This window comes from Bombus terrestris, chromosome 2, assembly GCF_910591885.1.
Source record: "Bombus terrestris chromosome 2, iyBomTerr1.2, whole genome shotgun sequence".
NCBI lineage: Eukaryota > Metazoa > Arthropoda > Insecta > Hymenoptera > Apidae > Bombus > Bombus terrestris.
In genome coordinates this window covers 11,122,398-11,147,712 of record NC_063270.1, presented here as the reverse complement: position 1 = coordinate 11,147,712, position 25,315 = coordinate 11,122,398, and the positions used below count along the sequence as shown (strand labels likewise).

The 25,315-nt window shown below is 40.5% G+C and overlaps 2 protein-coding genes across 8 annotated transcripts in view; one reads left to right on the top strand and one right to left on the bottom strand.

Annotated features, from left to right (window-relative positions):
• LOC100652098 (CREB-regulated transcription coactivator 1) overlaps positions 1–21,421 on the top strand; it is a 64,953-nt gene extending 43,532 nt beyond the window's left edge. For 2 of the 7 annotated variants that reach the window (XM_048410496.1, XM_048410514.1), the window contains 11 exons: positions 673–778; positions 1,905–2,028; positions 3,775–3,867; positions 7,188–7,343; positions 7,687–7,794; positions 8,052–8,213; positions 9,578–9,583; positions 11,877–11,939; positions 13,238–13,312; positions 13,605–13,776; positions 14,435–21,421. In XM_048410496.1, coding sequence (XP_048266453.1) covers positions 673–778; positions 1,905–2,028; positions 3,775–3,867; positions 7,188–7,343; positions 7,687–7,794; positions 8,052–8,213; positions 9,578–9,583; positions 11,877–11,939; positions 13,238–13,312; positions 13,605–13,776; positions 14,435–14,652 — 1,283 coding nt within the window. In that variant the 3' untranslated portion in view covers positions 14,653–21,421. Of the gene's footprint in view, positions 1–672; positions 779–1,904; positions 2,029–3,774; positions 3,868–5,562; positions 5,611–7,187; positions 7,344–7,686; positions 7,795–8,051; positions 8,214–9,577; positions 9,584–11,876; positions 11,940–13,237; positions 13,313–13,604; positions 13,777–14,434 lie in introns of all 7 variants that reach the window. The other 5 variants (XM_048410503.1, XM_048410498.1, XM_048410510.1 and 2 more) reach the window with 5 other exon arrangements.
• LOC105666806 (eukaryotic translation initiation factor 5B) lies at positions 20,822–24,252 on the bottom strand. Its single transcript, XM_048411133.1, has 2 exons — positions 22,605–24,252; positions 20,822–22,331 (listed from the first exon to the last, which is right to left on the bottom strand). The coding sequence occupies exons 1-2, from the start codon at positions 24,048–24,050 to the stop codon at positions 22,101–22,103; spliced, it is 1,677 nt and encodes a 558-aa protein (XP_048267090.1). The 5' UTR covers positions 24,051–24,252; the 3' UTR covers positions 20,822–22,100.
• Between the last annotated feature and the right edge of the window lie 1,063 nt (positions 24,253–25,315).

Below are 25,315 nucleotides of genomic sequence, written 5' to 3'. Positions count from 1 at the left end.
GTTTTAAAGCATAAGCGTCGAAAAGCTGCAATTGAATCAATCGTACAATTATCAGAATTATCATAATTATCGATTCGTAATTTTTCATATAAATTGTATAAACCTTGTAGATTTGATGTATTTGTTTTATTATTTGAAAATTAATCAAATATTCTGGGAAATTTGAACTATTACATTTTCTTGGAAATTTGAATTATTAATACAATGAAATTTTCACGGAAATTTGAACTATTAATGTAATGAAATTTTCTCGGCAATTTAAATTATTAATATAATGACATTTTCTTGGATGTTTGAATTATTCGATGCTGCGTTTTTCACAATTTCAGTGATTTTTTTCTAAAGAATGTTTTCATCATTGCATCGTGTATTCTTTAATTAAAATGTGCATCATATTCGTTACTCGTGCTAATTATAATTATGCTTTACACAATTATGGTATTCTTTTTTTACTACAATATATATATTTTTTAGATTTACTTTCGTTTACCGTATCCTTCATTGCAATTCCTTAAGCTACAAACTGGACGCTTTTTAGCCACCGCTAATTCAAGCGTTAATAGTCGACAGATTGCCTCGAACACGACAAAATTAACGATATTTAGAATTAATTATCTATCGTTTGATCCTTCGTGTTTTTTTATCTTACATTTTATAATTCGTTGTACATAGATCAGCATACCATAACCGGGTCCGGCAGCGACAACAGGGACCTGCATTACGGATTCATCGAACGGCCAAGATCATCCTGTGAAATACCTCGAGTGCCTGGAAGCAAGTAAGGAAACTTTTTCTCTCCCTCTGTATCGACCAGCGATACCAACCCCGTATCGATTTCGATTAGCCGGCTCAAGGAAAAAGACGGCTGAAATTTTGCGAATCTCGTGGAATATCTCCTCTTGATAAGTACACTGTTTATTATTGCACACCAGTGTATGCATTATTTATACGTCGTGGCTATTGTACGAAGTTTCATTGTATTCACGACGCATTATATCGCACATACTAATGCGCTCGTGCACAGAGTTTATATAATTTTGAATAGGCACCGTCCGGTCTGTCCTCGGGACAGTCTTAAATTTTAGCGCGTTCGCGGCAAGCGATCGAAGTTTGACTCTCATCTTTGTATTTTATTAGTCGTCTTATCCATCATCTACTTTCTAGACGATTGTTTAATAATATCGTATAGCAGAAGCTTGATTATTAAAACATCGATTAAACGATCGATCATCGAAGCGTTAATTAGCGAAACATTTGGCGATGGTTGGTCGCAAGAAAATTATAAATTATAAATTCCTTTGCTTTTAGAAAGCTATCCGTTTAGTGTTAACGTTTGAAGATAACAGATGATAAACGTGATAAGTTCGTTCGTGTAGAATTTTGCTATTCTAATATTATCCGATATTTAAGGGGAGTATAAACGTTATAAATTGTATGTAATAGACATAATTGAAAAGAAGAAAGACATGTCAAATCTAAGAAGAACGAGAGTTTAATAAATTCGCATGAATTGAGATCCAAAGATATTTTCATAAAATATTAAAGATATTTCTGATATTACAATCGATATGTTTGAAACATTCAGAATGTTAGAAGTACAAATTTAATGCGAAAACGCTTCCTTATTCGATTGCAAGAAAAATCTAATTATACAAACGACGTATGTCTCAATTTCTTCGGATAAATAATCATATTCTACTCTAGTCGAAACATTCCAGTTAATCTCGTCGAATTTGAGTTCCTAGTTTTGCACTTTCGTATTACAGTTGGACAACATCGACATTGGTCGAGGTCGTTCCGAGAATGACCGGCGCCTCGAGACTCTGACAGTTACTATAGATTCTCGTGCGCTTCCCTCTCGTAAATGCATCGATTTCTGATTGAAGCACGTATTTGTCTTGCAGCATAGATCCGAGCTCTCAGCCACCAGGACAGCAAATTCCCATAGGCAACACGCGATCGTTGCCCGACCTGGTCCACTTCCCGTCGGATCAAGAGGATCACTCGAGCAGTACACCATTCAGCAACGTAAGTTCGTCCAATTACGTGTCCTTCACGCGGTTCAGTTTCTTCTTAAACCTTACGAGGCTGCACATTCCTAAATCACCTTTTATTACAGTCGTATCTTCCTTCGTTATTTTATTTATTTATTTTATTTTATTTTATCGTGTTCATTATAAAGGGGAATTTCTGTCTTTGGTATTCGTCGGTCTAATCTCTTAAGCTGATTCGTCGTACGCTACCGTTGAAAGATATGCGGGCGCTTGTTTCTATCCGATAAAACTAAATTCAGTTAGAAAATTGCAAACAAGAAGAGCAAGTTTTATATTTTATTAGAGAATTGTAATATGAAATTTATTTTTAAAAGATAACTTACGATGAAAGGACTGTCATTTGTAAGTGTCACGTTACGGAGTAGTTTTATTATTTTAGAAGCTCATTGTCTTCGATTTCATTTCCTTTGGACAAAGCTCTTTCAAATTAATACAGAGAAATTAATTCTATCAATAAAATTCAGGACTCGTTCAAATTTCCATGAATCGTGCGAATCCACCGATCGCGTTAATTTTAATATATCATTGATAAGGTTTTGAATAAAGAAGAATATCTATATATAATTGATTGCATAAGATATAAACTATTGCTTTTAATAGTTCGTCTGGTATTAATATTTATCGTCACACATATTTCACGTGTTATCTATACAAATCGATCGAAGCGTTCATATATTTACCAGTGGCTGGGTACAGTGTACAGTTCAAACGTCCTCCTTTCTTCATATTTATTTCGGATATACTACAAGATCACGTAATTTTATGTGACTTTGACTCTTTAGCACCGAGTCTCCTTCGTACTATAGCCGAAACTTGTTTTCTTTATCTAGTTATCTAAATTCTATTGGGTTGGCAACTAAGTGATATTTTGTCAATAACACCCAATGACAAAATCCGCAATCACTTAGTTGCCAACCTAATAGTAACAGAAGCATGTTTTTTCTAGCTTCTCGCGAAGGAGAAATAACGCATTATAAATCGATACCACTTCGATCGAAAATAAATACATTTATCATTCAGTTTTTTGATAACTCGTTCAACTACAATTTGAATATACGTAACATCGAAGATGAAAAGGATAAAGAAATCGCTCCGAATCTTCTAAATTCGTCCGAATGAATTATCCCTTGAGCCATTAGTTTCTGCAAATAGTATTTGCATAACTATCAGCTTGAGAGGCTAGTCTCTCTAATCCAAGACACGACTTTTCCTCGATAAAACTGTAAAATGAAGAAAGCGATGCTCTGTTCGGATTAGCCAACTTGGTAGTTGCAATTAATTAACTAATATCACTATCGAGTTTCTATTCTCCTTCTCGTTAGTCAGATGATTTAATGCGAAGTAAGTCGACTAATCCGGACGAGACATGACAAATTTAAATAACAGGTGGTATCCAGTTCGAAATTCATCTTATCGCCATGTCGTATCAACTTCGTGCAAAAATGCGTCCGCGGAAGTGGTGTACGTGTCGATATCGGAATAATCGCGCGCGATTACGATATATATATTTTTTTTTGTCCTATTTTCAACGCGTTCTCAACCCGTTTAACCGCGTCTACTTTTATTTCGTTCGCTTTTCTTTCTTTCTTATATATCCACTACAGACCGTGTCATATCAGGTAGCGTCGCGTGACGTTCGAGTAACATAAAAGACTTAGGTAGCGTTTCCTTGGTAGAAGGGAATCTGTTTTGAAATAGTGGTACTGCTGGTGTATTCCAGAGTCGTCAAACGAGCAGTCCCACAAATCTGTCGCCGACCAGCTTACCCCAAGCTGGGAGGCTATCCTTTTCGCAGGATCAGACCAGCGCCCAAGTAAATATCCTCGCGATCCTGTACGGTACACAGTATCGGGTTCTTAGAGAATGTTGCTGCACCTGCCAACTCTATAGTCGACAGCGCTGTGTCTTTCTCCACCGTTCACTTTGATCGATCAGAGTACTGTTCTCTATTCTCGTAACTTTGATTGAGAAATTCGCTTTGGATTAATCAGACTCGATATTACAAATGCCGTAAATATTTGACTTCGGGTTTGAAACATAGAGAAAGACGCGGACTCATCGACTATGCGTATAGTATATTAGGTACTTGCAGATGAAATAGCCGAATTTTTGGCAAGATTTTCAAGATACTTATAGCTTCTCGAAAAATATCTGATTTCTAGTGATAATAATGAACTGTAAAGGAAGGGAGAAGATTTTATATGTAAAGGAGACAGCTTTTGAAATTATTTACTGTCACTTAGATTTCCATTTAGAGCTTATTGAATGTGGAATTTAGAACGAGTCTATATTCGTAGCGGTTTGGAAGAATGTGGTTGACCGACTGTAATTGACAATTCCAAATATCACAAGTTAGTAGGTCAGATGTAAAAATTAGATGCGAACGTATAAATTTAATGTGACTAATTTTAAGTTTAATGTTCGTTATTTCTGATTAATGTCTATTTGGAAAATATTATTCAATAGTAATTTTAGTCGTTAAATATCGAGTTAGATGTGGCAATCGTGAAATCGGCCATTTCATATGCAACAGCCTAAAAGAGAGATGCCTGGTCTCTATAAAGCTAGTTAGTAGGAATCAGAACGTAACGGCTGGTACATGCGTAGTGTTGCATGGAAAAAAGATGTTCTGTGCTTTTCTGTGCTTCGATAACCATCGCTGTGTTACGAGTACAACGTCACAGAGCTTTCGGGTAAACAGTAGCGTATCGTCGTTATTAAAACGAAACGTAATGGCGCGAAGATCGAACGCGATTTCCGTACGACTCGACGAGAAAGAACGAAATCGACGATTGGATTAACGATTTCGTTTTTCCACGCAGACTTATCGCTACCGACGGTTATGAAACACTTAGATCGCCAGCTAAAGTGTTTTACTTTGTACGTAACTACTATGGCATGCCGCTCTCCGCTCGCGTACAATTTCGATAGAGTGCCATTATCGTTCTCCGATGGAGCAATCACGGGCACGGTTTGTTAATCGTTATCTAGATTAGTCGTAGCCCTGCTGAATATCGATTTTATCCTACATCCTGGTCGTAAAACGTTAATGCACCGTGGCGAAAGAAGCGTAATGCCGATCGTTGCGTCGCGAATTTCGCTACGGATAAGTTCTCTCGCGAGACACGCGTATCTCGTTGTTCTAAATACGCTAAGAAATTACGAAAATGTAATTTTATAATATAAATATATTTTCCCTTTAATCCGGCGATCGTATAGTTTGCTACGAAATGGTCAAAATTTTTTAAATTGCCACTACTCTCTTGTATTATTGCTTCGTATGAATTATAAGCGTTCGATGCATGCCCTCTTTTTCATTTAAAACGAACGATTCGATCAACGTTAACAATAAACGGTTTGGCGCGGTAAAAAAAAAATATTGAATTTGGTCTCGAATCGTTTGAGCGAATTAGTACCAGCCTCCTGTACGCTTAGCGGCCACCTTTAATTTCATTTTATTTTTATTTTGCCTTTGTTGTAGTGTTTGTTTGTGTTTGTTATTTTGCAGAACCATTTATCAGTGCCTGTTAACTCTAGGTTCCTTCACACGTGTAAGGTTAGTAGCAATTTTTTGTTCTTGCGCTTACGACAACGCCGCGCGTTTCACTACAATTCTCCTTTCATTCTTCGATTCGTTTCTCCCCATTTTCTTTCTTTCTTTCCTTTTTAATATCGTCCCGCTTCTTAATAGTATCCGTAGCTAGCGAAACAGAGGCAATAGTCGAACCTCACATGTAAAATACAGCGAAAAGTCACGGATAGTCGAACCTCGGACACGAATTCGGTGATCCCGTAACACCGTGTGTCAACGTTGCAAAGTAGAAAAAGTCTGGCTAAAAGTAGAAGTTTTGTGGAATCGTTGACACGCGATCGGGAATTAGCTCGTGTGCTTTTTCCAGACGGAAACACGCGGATAGAATTTCATCGATAAATTTCTCACTGAGATCGTCGGAGGCGTAAACGTTCGATCGGAAATTTTTCCACCGCCGCGTAAATGGAAAATGTTTGTCGTTCAGTTTCGAACTCGTATCCATGGTCCGTTTCTTAGCTGGGGGGAGGTTATTTCGCCCTGACACGATGGTTAGAAGTTCCATATCGGAGCTGGAGAACTTTGCCAGCTAAATGAATCCGATATCTTTGTGAATCTTGTTTGCATTCGCGAGGGCTCCGAGGAAAAGAGGAACTTTTATCGGTCGAGTCACTCGACCGGATAGACGTTAATTGTCCGCTTAAGAAGAAAAAGCTCGGCCGTCGCGGATGAATAACGTTTACCTGATAAAGCTCGCTGGTTCGTTATTAAATTGGAAATTGAAGAAAACGTCCGCCCCTCGGGCGATCTCGGCCTTTTCGGTTTCGTGTAAATACAATGGAACCTTTAGTATCCGAAGAGGGAAATTGCAATGAAAATGACGACGAAGCCTTCTCAATCCGAAGTATTATTGCACTAGACAGAGACCTTAGACGATTTAAGGCACAACTGAATTCAACGCAGGTCAACGCTATTAAAAATCTTATGATTTGATTTATCAGCAGAATAGAAGATATACGATCTGCAAATATAGTTAACTAAATATTACATTTATTTTACATATTATCCTTCGTAATTATCCTTGTATTATACTTTCTGAAATATCCAGTGCCTACAAATAACATTGGCGTACAATTGTGCTTATTTCAGTATTTATATATCAACTAATTAGGTCCAAGTATCTTAAATTTACGTATCGTATCGTTTAATAGAATTTTCATATAATTATGATAATTTGATATTATGAAAATGAAAAGATTTATTGGAGAACGAGGTTGTATATAGAACAATATGCAACTGTAGAATAATAATTACGGAGAAAACTAATTACAAGACCGTTCTATCATCTGGAAATTCCTTCAGCCGAACAATCACGTATCTCCCTATTAATTCGGATAATGGAGGTTTTACCGTACCACGAAAAGAGACGAGCACCGCGGTCGTCGGTAAACCGCGTTTCCCGTGACTTTGAACGTTCGCAATCGGCATAGAAATCGATCGCGCGAGCCTCGCATAGCTACCGCTACTAACCATTCAGACTGAGGCTAGGCGAAGGAAAAAAAGAAACCGCCGACCGATCGTTAATAGCAGTGCCTATGAAACAGGGTGTGGCGCTAGAAAACAGCACAAGTACTTCGCAACAGGATCTTCAGAGTTATTCGCAACAACCGGTGCCTCAGCCACCGACGGCGACGTCCCACAGTCCAACTGGTCACTACATTTATCAGCAACCGCACAGTCCTGTGCCACCGCAAAGTCCAGTTAGTATATCACGTTATTCGCGTTCGTTTCTCCTTTCCTCTGCCCGATTCCTCAAACAGTTATACCCTACGAGGATCTCGTTCGCAAGCTTCCAGCTTATGAAACGAGGCAAAAAACGATCGGATGGTAGCTTGAAATTCTTTCGCAGTCGAAAGGTCGACCGCGTCGTTTTTCTTTTTTCTATTTCCGAGTATCCTGTCGGATCGAATGATTTAGACCGCCACGAAGGTTAATTGGTTTTTAGTCGCGTATTTTACCAAGGGCAGAGGAAGACGAAGTATACCACGTGTGGCAAAGAAAAAGAGAATTTGTTGATATGGTTCTTCTTGTGGCTGTTCTTAGAAGTCGTCGCAGACACAGCAGCCGCAGCTCAACTCCTTAGGCTCGTACAGATCCTCGCAGCAGGTGAATAGGCCGTCGCCTCAATCGTCACCCGGACTAACGATTCAAGTAAGTATTTTTATAACAAGTATTTATAGACCAACGATGGAAAAATAAACAACGATTAAATAGCGGAAATATAATTTTGCGAAGATTCAATATTCCTTTTAGTTATTATTTTATAGTTACGAGCATGTTATATACAATATACGATAGGTAAAAGGCAAAAAGCACCTAGAATTCGATCGAATAATAAAAGAAGTAATAATCGAATAATAAAAATAACAGAAATGTAAATAACTGGTGTAATCTGTGATCGATCGCAGGGCAGCCCGTTGAGTTACAGTAATAATCCATCGGCGCCTCCTAGTCCCACGGGTCATCCTGGTCCACCGAACATAACATCAGAGAACATCGACCAAAACAATTACTTCCTGAACCAGGCACAGGCAGCGGCGCTTCAGCAGGACTTCGAGCAGTTCACGATGGTTAGTAAAAGGAGTCCGTCCTTATCGTGGAGTATCGTGGTTTTCATATTCAGCCACCGTCTCGTGTTCTCTTCCTTTCACAACGATCCAACGCGATGCCTCAGGTTTAGATCTTTCAGACAATTTCACGTTGCCTTGGTGAGAAAGTATCTTTGGAAACGACTCGACGAATCGTCCCGATCGTTCGTTCGATTTTACCGGATTCGGAGCGTTGCTCAAGGGATCTTCGAATATCTCCCTTATTACCAAGAGTGACGCTATCGACATCACGTTGCGTTTCGGCCGTGAACAACGGCTTTACCGGTGTTGTTTTATTGCTCGTAACGCGGAAGCTAAATCGATAGCACTGCGGTTGAGACATTTTATTTAACATCACACGGCAGTGGAGCACGCGTGCTTCACATTCGACTCGTGCTACTTTCCATTATAATTGATTTTAATTTATAATTGTAGCGAAAACGATGACTGTCAAATTTTTCGACCTTTTTTTCCCTCTTCTTTTTTATTTTTTATTTTTATTTTTATTTTTTTATTTTTTTTTAGATAGTAGCGTCTTTTGATACTTGGAATCGAGATTATGATAAATGATCTACAGTGGCTGATAAAAGTATTTCAACGCTTAAAAGACACGTATGTAATTGTACGTGTTGCGTAAAACATTTTGAAATACGATCAGCACCGTAACGAGACACGATCGTTATGATCGTATTGCTAAAGTTTGAGACCAATCTGAAAATGTCTGTAGAATTTAAAAGACACACGTGTTATATGTATTCATAAAAGATTTCTACGAGTGTTCGAACACTTTTGTAAGCTACTGTGTACGTCCTAATTTATGGTTAAACGAAAATTACACGGTTCTACGGAAATAACTCTCGCCACAGTTCCACGCCTTCGTTGTTTAATCAGGTACCTTCTACGATATAATTGCGGATACGCTTATAGTAATCGCGCAATACGAGCAACATTTTGTTTCAAAAGATTTAAATGTATCGATCAGAGACTAAAGGCATACAGAACTATTCTTTTGAAAAAAAAAAAAAAAAAAAAAGGAAGGATAAACATGGACAAGGATACACGAGTCTCTTATTACGAGCATGAGCCTGTCAATTATTTTTCGTCCAAAAACGTCGCTTTTCCGCTTTTCTTTGGTCGCTAGTTTTCCATACGAGGCGCATTGTTTCGATCGAAAAATTCCTGGCGCACCAAAGTACATCTTATCCATCGAATAATTCTTTCACGGACAACTTCTGACGATTCGTTCGAGAGACGCGCAACTTTGCATCTCTGTAACGTAAATCACGCGGACTCGACAACAACTACATTTTAATTGGATCGTAATTGTTTGTTTGTGCATACGGAAGGGAGTGGTAAGTACGCGAACAGTTATCGTTTCGTTTGCGTAAGATTTTGGGAATGCCGCTGAGTATGTATGATTTTCGTCGATCCTTTACGTAGAAGCGATCCATGTAGACGCCACTTACGGTCTCGATCTGCATGATACGCAACGTCTTGTCGACGTTCGTCGACACTTTTCTCTTTATTTGTCGAGCGCGCGTCTGATTGCGATGAATTTTAGGTTCGCTCGTGATGAACGCAATTTCAACATATTTTTGGCGCTTAATTGCTCCTATGATTTACTGCGTTACGGTTCTCATTCTTTCTGAATGCGTTTGTTTTTCTGTGTTGCCTTTAGGTAGTTGGCCATTTGTTGTATATTCGTGTATTGCGTCGAACGAGCGTTAAATCTTTGCCTATCAATATCGTCTATAAATATAATTTAATATAAAGAACCTGCCGATCGTTTATAATCTTGATCATATAGGAATAAATAGAAAAGTATAATAATTAGGAATATAATAAAAGCAAGAACGACGATGCTAGTTAAACGTGAAACGTCGTAAATAATTGGAACATCGAGTACGACATATTTTTGAACGAAATCTTTTTATTTTAAACTGTTTGTTTGTCCCAAAAATAGCCCTTACGGCATCTCGAAAATTCATTTGATATAAATGGACTTTTGCATACCTCGTCTGCAAAAGTAAAGTCAAGCTTTTTTCATTATTAAAATATAGTCAGATAATTTTCATTTTTTTCCTTCCACCCTATTAAGTATACGCTATTATTAGCATTGTGGCGTATTATTGAATGGTATGCAATCATGGTGCGAGACAAAAATAGACAACAAATGGATACCGGCCTCTTCTTTGCCCGAAGATTACGATTTCCCCTCGATCGTGGCTCATGGATATCCGTGCATAATTTTTCGCCGTGTTCCTCCACGATGGCTGACCTTCACAAACCTAGACGATATGAATTATTCCACGTGCACGTGTTACCACGAATTTCTCCGTCACTCACGCTTTTGGTATGCCGCTCGTTTTGGTCGAGCGTTCCGGCGATTAAAAAGGTCAGAAATTATGCGAGTTAATAATCCATGAGCCGCCTATGTCGTTGTCGCGTGCATTGCTAATCATCGCTCGTATCGGCGAGCGATTAACGATCTCTCTGTTATAAGTACGGTTCGCTTTGCTCGCTTCGAATACTTCGTCGTTGGGATTCTTCCACGGTTTGGCAAAATCGCGCAGACTGGAAGAACTACGTCGCCCCAAAAGCTTGAAATTACTTTCCACTTGGTTTTCTGCATGCGTCTGTAACTTTCCTTTGCCGCGAACCAGCGTTTTCGTTGCCGTTCGTAGCGAAGTACATAATTTTTCATTGCGCCCGATCGATAGACGCATCGAGACGCTGCGGTGCATCCTTTCGAACACGCGCTTCTTTTTTTCGAACGACTGCACCAGCTCGTATTAGAGAGACACGATCTCTTTTCTCCCTTTAACCCTCGCATTCCTGCGGCCGGGTTACTGGATATCCGACGAATTTAAGGTGTCAGCGCGCATAATGACAAAATTATTTGTATCAGTTACGAAATGAAATAATTATCCTAGCAAGAGATCGATAAACAATGCGCTACACGAGCCTCTCGGAAGACAAATTGATCGACTACATTTCTAGTTCTTACCTAAACATATACATAAGTATTTACGTGATTAGTAGACTGCGGATATTCATGCGTTTCTATATTGAATACATACGATATATAAATACAAAGTATCTAAAGTAAATTACTCGCTAGAATATTCAATTCTTACTTGGGATCTGTTTCTTCCTGATTTCGGTTATGTTTGGGAAAAATCCGCGGTCTAACGATCTATGTTTGAATCTCTCAGAGAACGAAAGAACTTTTTTATCGATTAGAAACGCGAATCGTTAGATTTCACACATTCATGCATTACACCTTGATATTTACTTCTTCTACTTAGAGTATCATCGCAATCCTGTTATTCGATACTTTATTGCCAATAATTTTCCTGCTATTTATTCGGAAATATCAGATACACGAGTATGTATAAATCATATGCGAGAAGCAATAATTTGTTGAAAATAGGTACATGATACACATATTAGCGATCTTTCAGCGCGAATCTCAATGAACCCGGCCACCACCAGCTTCCACAGTTTACATTTCGATGGTTAATTCTTCACCCTCGCATAAGAAAGAAAAAGAACAGAAAATACTTCTCTTTTTTAACTGCCTCGTTCTGCGAATACGATTGAAATGTTAAGCCTTGATGTTTATCTGTTGCCCGCATCCGTCAGGATTGGCCGAAATTCGCGCAGCAGCTCATGGAACTTGGTTGCACCTGGAACCCGCAGATAGAGGTGAAATAACGCCCTTGACAAACTATATGAACTTGATCCTTTTTTCACAACCCTTCGACACGACGAGCTTCCACTTTCTTCTCGCAACTTTCGCGTTCTACGTGCCGTCATCCGTTCTCCTACTTCGTTATCTTTCTTCTTTTTTCTTTCTTTTTTTTTTCTTCTTCTTTTCAAGCAGCGAACGATTGATCGATGTCTACGGTCGTGTTAAAAGAAACTCACGGTGTTATCACGATGTGGTCGTTGGCGCGATAATTGGCCGTTCTGGGTGCAAAGAAACGCACCAGGCGGTACTACGATTTAATAAGAACCGATCGTTGCAGCGTTTACGTTCCTATACTTCCTCTTTATCTGGCGACCTTGTCGTTGAACGCCGCCATAGCACCGGGTCCCGTGGTAAAATTTACAAAACGACGTCGTGATGGTTTACCGCATGCTTTACGGTGGATATACCGAGGTTCTAAAAGATGAATACGACGTACTAACGTGAAAATTCTTCGGTTCAATTCGCGTGGCGCACGAGGTCCATTTGCTCAGCCCGCGATACCCTAACGAAGTCGCCGCGTTATCAGAATGGTAATTTTATTATATATTCGCTCTAACGTAAGTGGTTCTGATGTACCGTAACGTTCGGCAAAGGAAAAATCAAACGCCAATTTCTATGAACAAACGAAATGAGCAAAAGAAAGAAGAAGGAAACGAATAAATTGCAGCGTTTTTTCGCGAATAGTTTCGAACGTTTCGTTACCTCTGAAGAAATATGCATCGAAATTTTCATCGGAGAGTGATTAAAAGCTGGTAAAGTCATTACAACGAATACAGTCTAGAAACGGAGGAGCGGTAACGACCAATTCCACTAAAGAATGAACGTATCCACGTGGCGAATAAAAGCGCTTACGATTCGATCCGCCGATCCGCCTTTCGTTTCTCCGTTTTTCTCTTGCGTTTTCTTGCTCCCCCGCCCTTCCTTCTCTCAGCCTGTCTTCGTCGTTCGGCCGCACCCTACCCTTCTTCTTCGCTTCGTCCTCGCATGGAATCACCCTCGAGCTGATCGACTACGGGAAGAACGCAGTATATGCCGATGTAATTAATACACGACGATCGAGCGGATCTAGCGTCCACGGATCAGCTCTTCCGCTTCCGTCCTCCCTTCATTTCTTTCTATCTGTCTCTGTCTCTCTCTTTCTCTTTCTTCCGATCCCTCTGTTCGATTCACCGGAAGAATTTACATCGACGATATATCGTAGCGTTACGAACATAGAAATTCACTCGTTTTTATTCTGTGTTTTTCGCTTCAGATGGACACGCCCGTGCCGACCAACATGATTGGAACGTATATCGGTTCGCCGAATCACACCACGAATTACACACAGGTGAGCAAGACTCTTCAACGTTGCCGAACTGGCGAATTGTTCAAAGATAGTAAATTCCACGCATTTCTTCTTCGGCAACGTTTATTCACGTTCGCATGACAACCTCGTCGTGTTCGAACCGCGTTAATTGATTTAGTAGAGTACCGACGTGTCTCGCAGGTAAACGAACAGACGCTGCGAGAATCCGTTAAACAATAATTGACGTGCTCGCTGTACCGAGTGGATTTAATGGTAAAATAGTAGGATTTCGAATGCTCGACGGAGTACAATTCGGTTTGGCATTGATTTGCAGAACGACACGATGAATGTGGGAGGTGAGTTGGGCAGCGCAGATGCCGGGTACTTCAGCACGAGTCCCCAAATGCCGTATCAACCTAACACAACGACCACTACTAGCAACAACAGCACCACCACCCAGCAACTCACGCCTCAGACACCGAACACCCCAACGATCATTCTCACTGGTGTGTTCTTGTAAAATTTTCACTTACGTCAAGAGATACGTATTGCCTTTTTCTTCTGCTACGTGTATCAACCAAGATTATTCGCTCATTTTCGATTTAATCGTATTTTTCTGTCTAAACAATTTCTTAAATACGTTCTTAACACTTTACCGACCGGTAGCCTGGTAAATAGCGCTGACAATCTTTCTCATTGTTTGAGCAATAATTTGTTATTTAGTACCAAGGTACCTTGCTCAGTTGTGTCAGTTGCGTTGCTTTGTAAGCTGCCACTGTTTTATATCAATTTGAAAAACTTACCGTTCGCGATGAACGAAAAGAATGGCATTGGAGAGTCTAAACCGAAACCAGCCGGCACCAGGGAGGATCTGCACCTGAGCGTTAGTCCGACGTGCGTATGCTGTTGAACCGCCAGCGGTCAGTAAAGTGTTAAATGAAGTAAAAGGATACGGTAAAAGTCGTTACCGATATACGTATGATAATTCGCGAAAATTGCAGAGAACGTACTTAACAGATACTTTTCTCTATAGTTGCGCACTAATAAAATACGATGTATCGGTTAAACGTTATCGAAATACTAAATATTAGGATTAAGAGGCAAGGGATTAGGATTAGAATTAAGATGCGATTATCGAGGATCTGAACGATTCTTCTTCCGCAGACTTCTCCGGGGCAGACGACCTTACGAATCCAGAATTCGTAAAAGATCTCGGAACGGCGATGATGGGCGACTTCGACCCAGATCTTTTTCCATCGGACGACGCTTTAAGACAGGGTCTCGATCCCATCGACATGGATGGTCTACAAATGCTCACCGACCCGACCATGGTTATATCCGATCCCAGCGCCGAAGCCCATTTTAGGCGGGATCGACTTTAAGGCGAGACATTTTACTCATTTTCGATTATACGCTGACTATATTACGTAGGAAATTTTATCTGTCCTGGTGTCGCGATTTATTCTTGGGACACTTTGACAAATGGGACGAGTCTTGTTCGCGGCCGTCGATGCGCTTCCAACGGGAAATCGTCTTTCTACGAACGGAGCAATCGCTACCACCGCCATATCTTCGTCATCGACGTCGGAAAAAAGGAAAACGAGAACATCGTAGATAGATTAAAAATAATCGGTGGGAACGCGATAATCAACGAATTAATTATGCGATTCGTTCGATCTTTCTCCGTCGAAAATGCTGTAATATCGAAGACGAAAGCAACGAGAAATTACGATCGTACGTCACGAAGGCGAACAATCGGCCAGAAAACGTGTTCGCGTTGGAATCGACCAAGCGACACTGATGTCCCGTTCGTGATAAACCGTTAATTGAGGATTAAGTAATACAAATCTTTATTAATCCTTTTTTTATTTTATACTACTTTGTACATTGTATCATGTATGATCTCTAAGAAGCACAAAACAAAATGTCTACTGATTTATACATGCTTTTATCATATACGATCCTAGTAAGGTAAAAAAGAAAGATACTACTGTTTAGGTGAAAATTAACGTTTAGCGAAAATGATAAAAGAAAACAGAAAAATAAGAAAAAAAAAAAAATACAGAATATGGGTTGGTTATGCTCCTCATCGACGTACGGGGAGTACTTAACGGGGAAGAAGCTATCAAGCATGTGAAACGCATAAAGACATAGACAGTGGAGAGAGGAGGGAGACACCCCTCGGTGATATCTCGCCGAAAACGATCGAGCATTTGAACACTTTACTCTCTATCCTTTCCTTCGTTGCGCACTCGCGCTCGATTCAGCGTTCACCTACATTTCGAATTTCCTTTCCTGAACCGCTAACCGATCGATTTCACCGAATCGTTGGACGAAGACGATTCGTTGGTTTCCACTTTGTACGTCCGAATTCGAACTTAGCGAGTTCAATTCGATTCTATATCATTTTCTTCGTTCGCAGTGTCGCTTCACGCGGTAAACGTTAAACGAAGAGAAAAGTAAAAGTAATTACTACGAAAGAATGGAAATGAGAAAGAAGAGAAGAGAAGCAAAGAGAGAAACGAACAAAAGGTAGGAAGAAGGAAATAAAACCGCAGAGACGAGTGTACCTTCGGCGGTCGTCAATTGTTTTTTGAAAGTAATACGCTGTACTTTGTATACACGTAAAATATTTAAATTGGACGCCAGCGGCCGCGCTTGTCGCGTTAGACTTATTCGACTACTATAATAATTGAGAAAATAAAAAAAATAAAACGACGCTTATATCTGTATACAGTGTACGTAGTGATAATCGACCTTTTTCGAGCGTCATTCGCTCTTTGATTATATAAGCGAGCAAGAGGAACGACCGAACGAAACCGAAAAGCGCGTTCACGCAGGAAAACTTAGACTACGACACATTCGAAAGTGTTAACAGGACTATCCGCAAACTATTCGAATCACTCAGATGTTTTGTACCTTAGAATTTTATTCAACCACGCATTATATCGTATAATTGTATATTGTTAAACATTCGTCGTACGTGTTAAATAACGATAAAAATGTAAAAAAAGAGAGCGAAGATGAAAACGAACACTTTACAGCGACCGCTTTATAGCCGTTCAAGTACAAAAAGGAGGAGCGCACGATAAAGATATTGGCTCTAGCGGAGGCCGCGTTCGCACCTATCGAATCGATTCGTACGCTCGCGGCGTTACGACCATACTAGAAATCGGTCGAGTAATTCGTTTATTCGAGGCAAACGGAGAGGTTGATCGGTCGAGACGCTCGCTCGAGCGCGAACAAATGGCGCGTGATCGAAAGCCTGACACGTTTGTCGAAACTTTTTAATAGAGTTCTATTGAAATTGAATTTCGCAGAAAGTTACTCTAACGCTTGTTGACAATTTTCCAGAGTTTACGGCCGGCTTTATTTCCACGCAACGCTCCCGATCCACGCTGTGTCGCCGTTGTTTCAGGTTCTGTACCGGTTCTCGTTATACAGTCTCTGTACCGTACCGAGTATACTGCCTGTTATCGTGCCTAAGCACAACATCCGATCGTTTCCAAGTTAATCAGCAACACGCGAAACTGGCGACAGGCTTGTGCATCGATCGGACGTGATATCCTCGTGAACAACATTACAAATCATTGAATGAATGATCGTGGTCGATTTCGAGCGATGGTTAGTTATTAACGCAGATATCCTTAGTCTCGATATCATCGATTAATCTTCATCGTCTATCCTGCGGTCCCGATAAATAACATATTTATTCGCACCTGTTCGTGTGACTCGTGTATTAACCGTAAATTTCAAAATAACGTCGTGGAATAACGTAATTATAGGGTCTTTGATGGATGAACTTCCGCTTCGCGAGCGAATTCTTTAACATTGTAGAAATTAATCCAGATACGGCTGAATTCTTTTCGTAGCATCTTTTTAAATTAGTCACACTTTCTCTTCGTTTGAAGCTTAAATCGAATACGATGAATACATTTTTGTACTATTCTTGGCTACTTTTTATAAATGGATTTACCCATTCTAAACGTTTTCCGGTAATATTGTAAAAATCGCGAAATGCAATAAAAATACATTGCAGTGGCCGTTTTACAAGCTTGATTGGCATATTTAAGTTAACCCTTGAAAACTATGATTATAAAAGAACGTCTGAAATGGCTGGAATGGCTGAAACTCCAGCGCGATACATAGTTCAGAAATCAATAACGTTAAACACAGCGAACATGGTTTTTATTATTGTCACGTTCGATATCAAGCGATTATGTTCAACACCGTAATTCAATATTATCTTCAATATTGAGATGGCTATGTTACTGATAATTACAAATAACGTTGCTCGATGCGTTACTATGAAACGATAATGTTAAAACAATATACTCGAGCGATAAAATTTCACCCTTTTGGTCATAGTTTTCGAGGGTTGCGATTAAACGATGAGAATTTGTACCCTTGGAAATTTTGATAAGATTTTATTCAACGATAACGAAAAACCCGATTCGTAGGTTGAAAGCGCATAGGAATTAAAAATTAGTATCGTAAATCTGTACGCGAGAGTTTCGTGCTTAGCAACGATTTTTGCTACATCGTGGCAGAAAGTTCAAGGGCGATTAAAGGAATCAGCTTATACGAGTCGTAAGGGAAATGTTGCGTATTTAAAAAAAAAAAAAACCTGCTGCAATTTGTGACCTGGTCCAGATGAACGATGGATAAAGATAGAAAGAAAGGGAGGAACTTCCCTTCGATTCGTACACTTTTGCCACGAGAAAGTCTCGTTACCGCGAGATGGTGCCAAAGCGCGTAGATATTTGTCGCCCCATTTTATAGATTGTAAGATCGTTCTGATCGATTGGTGGGAACGTACAACGTAAACGTGCAACGTAACGATCCCCGACGATCGTCCGAACACCTGTACAAACCACCCTAGATCCGAGTCAACCACGTCAATTTTGGTGCCGCCTAGGTCGAACGATCTACGACGCGCACTCTTTTCCACCGTACGCGACTCCTTAGTTTTTCTAAGTCGCAATACCTAAAGCGAGCGATCAGCGATTCATTGGCGCGAGTTCCGCTTCGACTCGCCACAATGTCGTATTGGCGAGTCAAATTGTCAACGTGATCGCAGTAAACAGCTCGTTATCGATAAGATCGAGGTCCGATACCGAAAGGTCGAGGGATATGCGCCGATATAAGAAAGAAAGCGAACGTAACGGATACATTTGGTGGAATTGTTGCGGTGTGCGTCGAGTCCTGAAGGATGTCGTACCATACTCGAAGAAATCAACGAATTCACGTAACAAAATCTCCTCGGTATCGGGAAATTCGTAAATGACCGGCGACTCGGCTCACGCTGAATCTTACTTAGTTGAGAATTTCCATAGTCTATGAATCTAGATAGCTAGACAAATACAGCGATCGAATGAGAATTTCCGGTTTCGAGGAGCAGTTAACGCTCGACGACGCGAGGAATTATTTTGTTCGTTGATATTTAACAGAGACCTGCGTGATATTTCAGGGCATTCTGTCTTTTCCTCCTTTGCTTTAATCCTTCTCCTCCACTTTCTGCTCTCAACGTACATACGCGTACGAATGAAAAAGAAAACGCGTAAAATATACCACGATCGCACTCCTTGCTCTCTTTCTTCTTTTCCAACTGTTTCTCTTCCACCCACACACCATACACACACACACACCATACACACACACACACCCTGCCCTCCTCCCCTCTCTCTCATAGACATACACGCACGCTGTTTCTGCGCTAAGAGAAAGAGAACGGTTGAAAGGATGAACGCGTTGATTTATCGCTGTAAGAAACGGAGATCTGGTGTCTGCGTGACAAGCGCGCCGAAACTGAAACGAGGATACGTTTTCGTCGCGACCTGTGCGTTTAAAAAGGTTGACAAGACGATGAGAAACGACAGGAGAGAAATGCACACAGCGGATATAGGGAAACGTCTCGACCTCTGATCGATCGTCGCATCGAACGCGCGCATGCGAGGATTTTAGGAAAGAGAAACGGAAGGAAGGAAACATTGTAATATTTGTATATAGCCATGTTATCGTGGTAAAGAGAATTACCTATATTATTATAAATATTACGCATATATATACATATATACGTGTACGTATATGTTTATATATATACATACATATTATAATATATATGTGTATATATATAACGCATATTTAAGTCTGTAATGCCGTTACTTTGTTGTACCATAATTATTGTGAACACCATTTCTCAGACATCGATTTTTTTAAATAAAAAGAAAGTCTCAATATCGACATGCACTAAGTACCAAGCAGAGCATCCGTCGGAACAAAAACATCCACCGCACAGAACGATCCGGTTTCTTATCTTACAACAAGATTAGCCACGATTTTTTCGCCTCGTCTCGTCTTCAACCGCGTCGCCTTCTTACGCTCACCTACTATAACGTTTTCACGCTCGAATTTTCATCATTTGCGCTCGTTTTAGTCCTTACTCGACTGCGCGCGTACCGCGAAATTATCACGCGGCCCACGCCGAACTTCCAAAACGCTTGGAACAAAAAGAAGAAACGTCAATTTTCCTGGCTCGAGATTTATCAATTATATCGCGTTCGGAAATCAACGCGAACTTGACCACAGCTTTTCGCCCCGCAACGAAACAGAATCGAGAAAGGACTGGATGACGGCGCGGCGACTTTTGTAACGATCGGTGCCTGAAACGTTTCACCAACGAGCCTTTTTTGTCAGACTGATGTTCGTCTTTAATCTATCTAACTAACGATCGGCAGCGCGCTGTACACGCTCTCGCACGACCAATTCACGAAGTCAGTCTGCGACCAGAGACGCGACGAAGGAGGCTTGAGCGCGATGCGCGCTCGTTGTCGCGTTTAAACTCGCGCGAACCAATCGTTTTTGGCGATGGAAAGTTAGCACGCTTTCTCTGCGATGCTCCATCAACCCTTTAACGGTGTAGCTCGAGAGAGATTCAGGCAAATCGTCAAATATAGCGCTGTAAATTAGACCGCAAAAAGGCGAATGTTGCGTTAACGTAACATTTTATTTACAATTTTTTTTTTTTTTTATTAATTCACATCGTGGAATTCTGTTTTTTAACGTAACGGTTACGGAAAGGGACTTCATGGATTTATTTAGTATTTCTTTTTATTATTCTTTCGCCTAAATCTTATATTAGTTATGGAAAACTTCTGCCTTAAATCGTAGACGGTTTTTTACATTTCTGGTTTACTCGATGGGCTTCTTTGAGACATTTGTCGTTTTAATATACCTGGATAAAATATATAAATTGTCTTACATATTTCTCTCGAGTAGCGGTAACAAGTTTGGCGATAGAACAAACGAGGCCTTACGAAAAAGTTTTATAAATCGCAGATCTTTTGGTTAAGCAATTTTACATAACATGACAAACTTGTAAAAGCGAAGCCTACAGCCTCTAATCTGTAACTGGTTAATTTAGTGATATTATTAGTTGGTAAATTATTATGCAAAATGGCGCAGAAATGCGAAAAAGGAGGTTCGAAGGTAAATTTCCTCATTACACTGTCAAAGGGTTAATAGAATTTTTATTTCCAATTCTTTCTGCAAAGTCTATTTTCCAACAGCTCGCAGAGCCTACAGTAGTGATTTCTCTGCGAAATACGAGACCAAAATATCAAAAAAGCATTCGCGTGAATTTAATCGCGATCGATCGAGCGAACGCGGCCAAGAACGCGAAACGAGCGAATCGAGATCGAACTTCTCGCGAGTGAGAAACATTCGTAGTGAAATTTCGATCTCGATGATACTTTCCAGTACGTTTTCGAGTTGCTAGCTGAAAGAAAACTCTGCGCATTTTGAAGACGGCGGACGTCGGCGCGATGCACGTACGAAACGAAACGAAGTAAAAAGAAAAGAAAGCAGAAAAAAAGGGAAAAAAGAATAAAACGCATTGAAAGATTTCTCACACGACACCGTGGTCCTTCTGCCCGTCGATGTGTAAATAATTGTTTCATATTGTTGTAAAGTAGAACGGTGATAAGGAGAGATGGATGGTACAAGTAGGAGACGTCGGTACTCGCTTGCCGAAAGTTTAAAAGTCAAAAAGTCTCCCCCGTAATGTAAGCGCACAAAAAGAGGGTTAACGATCTATGTGTCTTCTTCGTGTTTAATCGTATCTTTGTTATTAAATCTTGAACGTCTTACGAATGTTTATCTGTGTATTTGCCTAGGCACCTGTCTTTCTTTCTCTCTTTTCCTTTAGTGCCGCCATCCAACCACGTGGATCGTCCAGGTAATTGAAACATATATATCTTTTTTCTCAATAAAATTCCGATATACTAATTTTGATTTTTATTGCTACATTTCGTCTACGATGCGCGTTGCTCGTCTCAAAGTGCTTTTCTTTATTATTTAATAGAATTACGCATGGAAGTCTGAACAGCATCGACTCGTTCTACTTAGTCGGATCAAAGGTGCAACAGGGCGTGTACTTTGTTCATCGGTCGAGGATTACGCGAAACGTACGTCACACGACGTGACTTCCGTTTTAAAAAATGATATGATACGGTACGAGAAGAATATTAGAAACGCATTGTATTCCAAGGTATTCGAAATACCAAACTGTATCAACGACTGATTATATGCACCGACTACCAAAACCAATGTTTCTATATCAACCATTAATACTTAGTCTTCTTACTAAATTTCTCTGCTCTTGACAAGTCTTAAATAGACTTGCGCGTACTCTATAAACGAACCTCTACAGCTAATTAATGTACCTATCGTTTGCTAATATTGTTTTCCATCGAATATCTTTCGATTAACATCGCTGCACGCGACGTCGATCGAATTGGCGTGAAATTTCGTATCCTTTTTTAATCTAGCGCTAGGTCTTCGAAGTTGGAGGTCTGAGGACTCGTTTGATCCTTTTAAATCTTGCTAACGCCATCCCTGGATCTCCATTCAAGCCGCCGAAAGCTTCGCCGTATTCCGTCGCCAGTGGCCCCATCTCTTCGTTACTACCCGTTAGCGACGCCACGGAATCGGATCTTTTCTCTAACAAAGAACCCTGTTCTGCTACTGCCTTTTCGTCTTCCGTCATCTTCGACACGCTCGACTATCGATGGAACCATTTGTTTAATGACGCTCGTAGAAATTAACCTGTTAACCGGGAAGACGAGTTAACTCGCCGTTTGAACAATCTCATTATTTAAAGATTCCATTTCTTTTTTTTGCCGAATTATAAATTACATCAAGTTTGTACAAGAGTACTTGCTATACAAATTTTCCCTTTTGCAAAGACTAAGACTCGTGTCTACCGTCAATTTTTAATTTCGTAATTCCACAAAAGTATAAAGAACAACCCGGTCAACAAGTTAACGACGTATTAATTCCCTTCTTTCACCTTTGCATCAGCAAGTGCCCCTCGTAAGTTCGAGTCCAACGTGTAATCAGCCGGTAGACTTCCCTCCAGCTTGACGTTACGTTGCTCCGGGATCAACATAGAATTTTTAGATCTTCTTTTTCTCTTCTTCTTCCGATCGGTTCTCGTCAAAAACGCCTGTCGCGCGTGTTTCTTTGGTATCGTTTCCGACTGCATTATCGATCGCTTCTTCACCGTTCTCGGCCAAGATTTTTTATTCGAACTCGAGTCACTAGCGTCTCGCGTCTTTTCCTGACCGCCGTCGTGTCTCTTTTTCCTCTTTATCTTCTCCACGTTATCACGAATCCGAGACTTGCCAGAATTTCTATCCGCGACAGATCTCTTAGGAGCGTCATCTCCAGTCAGTGCAGCCTCCGGAGCCTGTTCTTCCTCGTCTTCTTCCAACTCGCGCAATTCGTCGAATCTCGCGTTATTCTCCTCGATCTCCTTAAGGCGCTGGTTCTCCTCGATCTCTCGTTTAATCTGCTCTTTGATCGAATCGATCTTTCGCTGGATCTGCTCCTCCACCCGTTTCTGATAGTCTTCGTCTATCTGCTCCGCAGTCTCGGCTTCGTTCTTTGAATTCGCTAATTTCTCAGAATCATCCGCAGCCGATGTTTCCACCGCGTTCGCCACAACTTCCACTTTCGCCGCGTCTGCACTGCTGGCTACGTCGGCAATTTTCGACTCCTCAGCTTTCGAGGTTTCTTTAATGCCAGGAGCATCACCGACCAAGTCGTTGGCTGCCTTGTTGTTACTGGACAAATTAATTTCCCGCGTTTTCGCGTCTCCCGTAGCCTCTTCGCTTCCTTGCGCCAGGATTTTCGCAGTTTCGCTGCTTTCGATCGTTGGTTTTTGGTCGTTTGACGTCGGTGGCTGCTTCGAATTATTCGTTTCGCGATCGCAATTGATCTTGGACGCTTCGTTCTCGTTCTTGTCAACTACGTTCCTTTTCGATTGATCGTTGGAATCCTTGTCAGCTTTAGTTACTCGAGCCTCGGCTACCTTGCTATCCTTGTCAGTAGCGGCGTCTCGCTTTAAGGACGTCTCTGCGGTTTTTTGATCGCTGGACAGGTCGCTAGACGTTGCAGGATTGTCTGCTTTCCCAGCAACTTCGGCGTTGTCCGTTTCTTTCGAATTTTCGTGGTCCCTCTTCACTCGAACGTCACCGTGCACCTTTCTTTTATCAGTTTCTTCGTCCAACGCATTGTCTTCTAAGGCTGCAGTGTCCTCTGCAGCTGCCAGAGCGTCGTCGTCCATCTCTTCGTAGTCCTCAGAGCCGGAAATTCCTCTTTTCACCACGTCTTTCGATTCGAAGTCATCGTACAAGTTAGATCTTTCTTCCTGATCGATAAATCTCGCAGAATCTTCGTTTACATGGTCGTTGCTCTTGTACCTGAACATTTTACACATAGTTAACTTATAACATACGCTTTACATATTATGCGATAACGTTGCATGTATTTATCGTATCTGGTTGAGTAACAAGTGGGTTCGTCTTCGAAGAAAAGCGATTTCTATAACTTGCTAAGTGACACCAATTTTCCGTCAAGGTTCTACTTTCTAAATTATATCGTCAAAAATATAAATTTCCGTTATAGTCCACGGTCTACAGGCAATCGTTCGTTCTACACGCGAAAATACCTGGTTTCTTTGTGTTTTGAACCAACTGCAGGCTCGTCTTCGGCTTCGTCCGCGTACTCGGATTTTTCCTGATCAACAGGAGCCTCGTAATCTCTGTCCGGAAGCTTCGGAAGATCTCTGGAAGAGCGATCGATTCTCGAAGCACTTTTACCAGCTTTGTTAGAAGTCGAACGTTTTTCGTCCTTCGCCGCTTCGTTCAAACTCTTCGTATTGCTCTTCTTAACGGCGTTATCACGTTTCACCCGTGCACGCTTGTCAGCGTCCTCGACCTGCGCAGCTTTGCCGCTCTCTTTAGCGTCGATGTTGCGTTTCGAATTAATTAGATCGTTTCTTTGTTCACCGGCTGGCCGAAAAATTCGCTCGATCGATGGATCTAATTTGCTGTTTTGGTTCTCGATTACGTAACCATTGGCTTGCGCGTTACTGAGAACAGAAAAGAAGCAACCACAAGATGTCTAATGGAGATTTGATATAAAGAAAGAATTTATGACGGTAGAATTCGATTGTATATAAACCTATCGAGTTGTTCCAAGCATTTCATTTAATTGGAGCTCATAAGTAAATAAATAATTATATTATGTATTCTGATTATTTATATTTAATTGTTATATAATTTACTCTATTATACATATATATGAGTAAATCGATAGTTGTATAATAAAATATTGGTGGCTGAAGCTATAAAAGCTTGTGTCAATTTGCCAGAAACTAATTGTTATTGTTATTATTTTAGTAGTTATTAGCTTTTGCTCGCTTAATTTATGCGATGAAACCATTCGTAATATGATTCTCCGTTTATTTCGAGCAGCGTATCCTAAATTCATGTTCAGAGAAGTGAACTCGATCGGCGAAAGTTCCTTTCATCTAACGGTAAGTAAAAATTTCGTTGAAACAGATGCTGCGGTCCGTACGAACGAAATTCTACTGTATGAAATTGAAGAAACAGCAACGGATAATAAATTACAGATAGACGAAGAAGAAGTGCGTAAGGCATACTTCGGTACCTGGATGCGTCTTTGAAAAACTCTGGATAG

Excerpts from the sequence above, each read along its gene's own strand:
- LOC105666806 (XM_048411133.1), bottom strand. The coding sequence starts at position 24,050 with ATGTGTAAAATGTTCAGGTACAAGAGCAACGACCATGTAAACGAAGAT. Across the intron at positions 22,332-22,604 it reads CAAAGGTGAAAGAAGGGAAT|TCGAGCGTGTCGAAGATGAC; the intron begins TAATACGTCGTT and ends TTCCATCGATAG.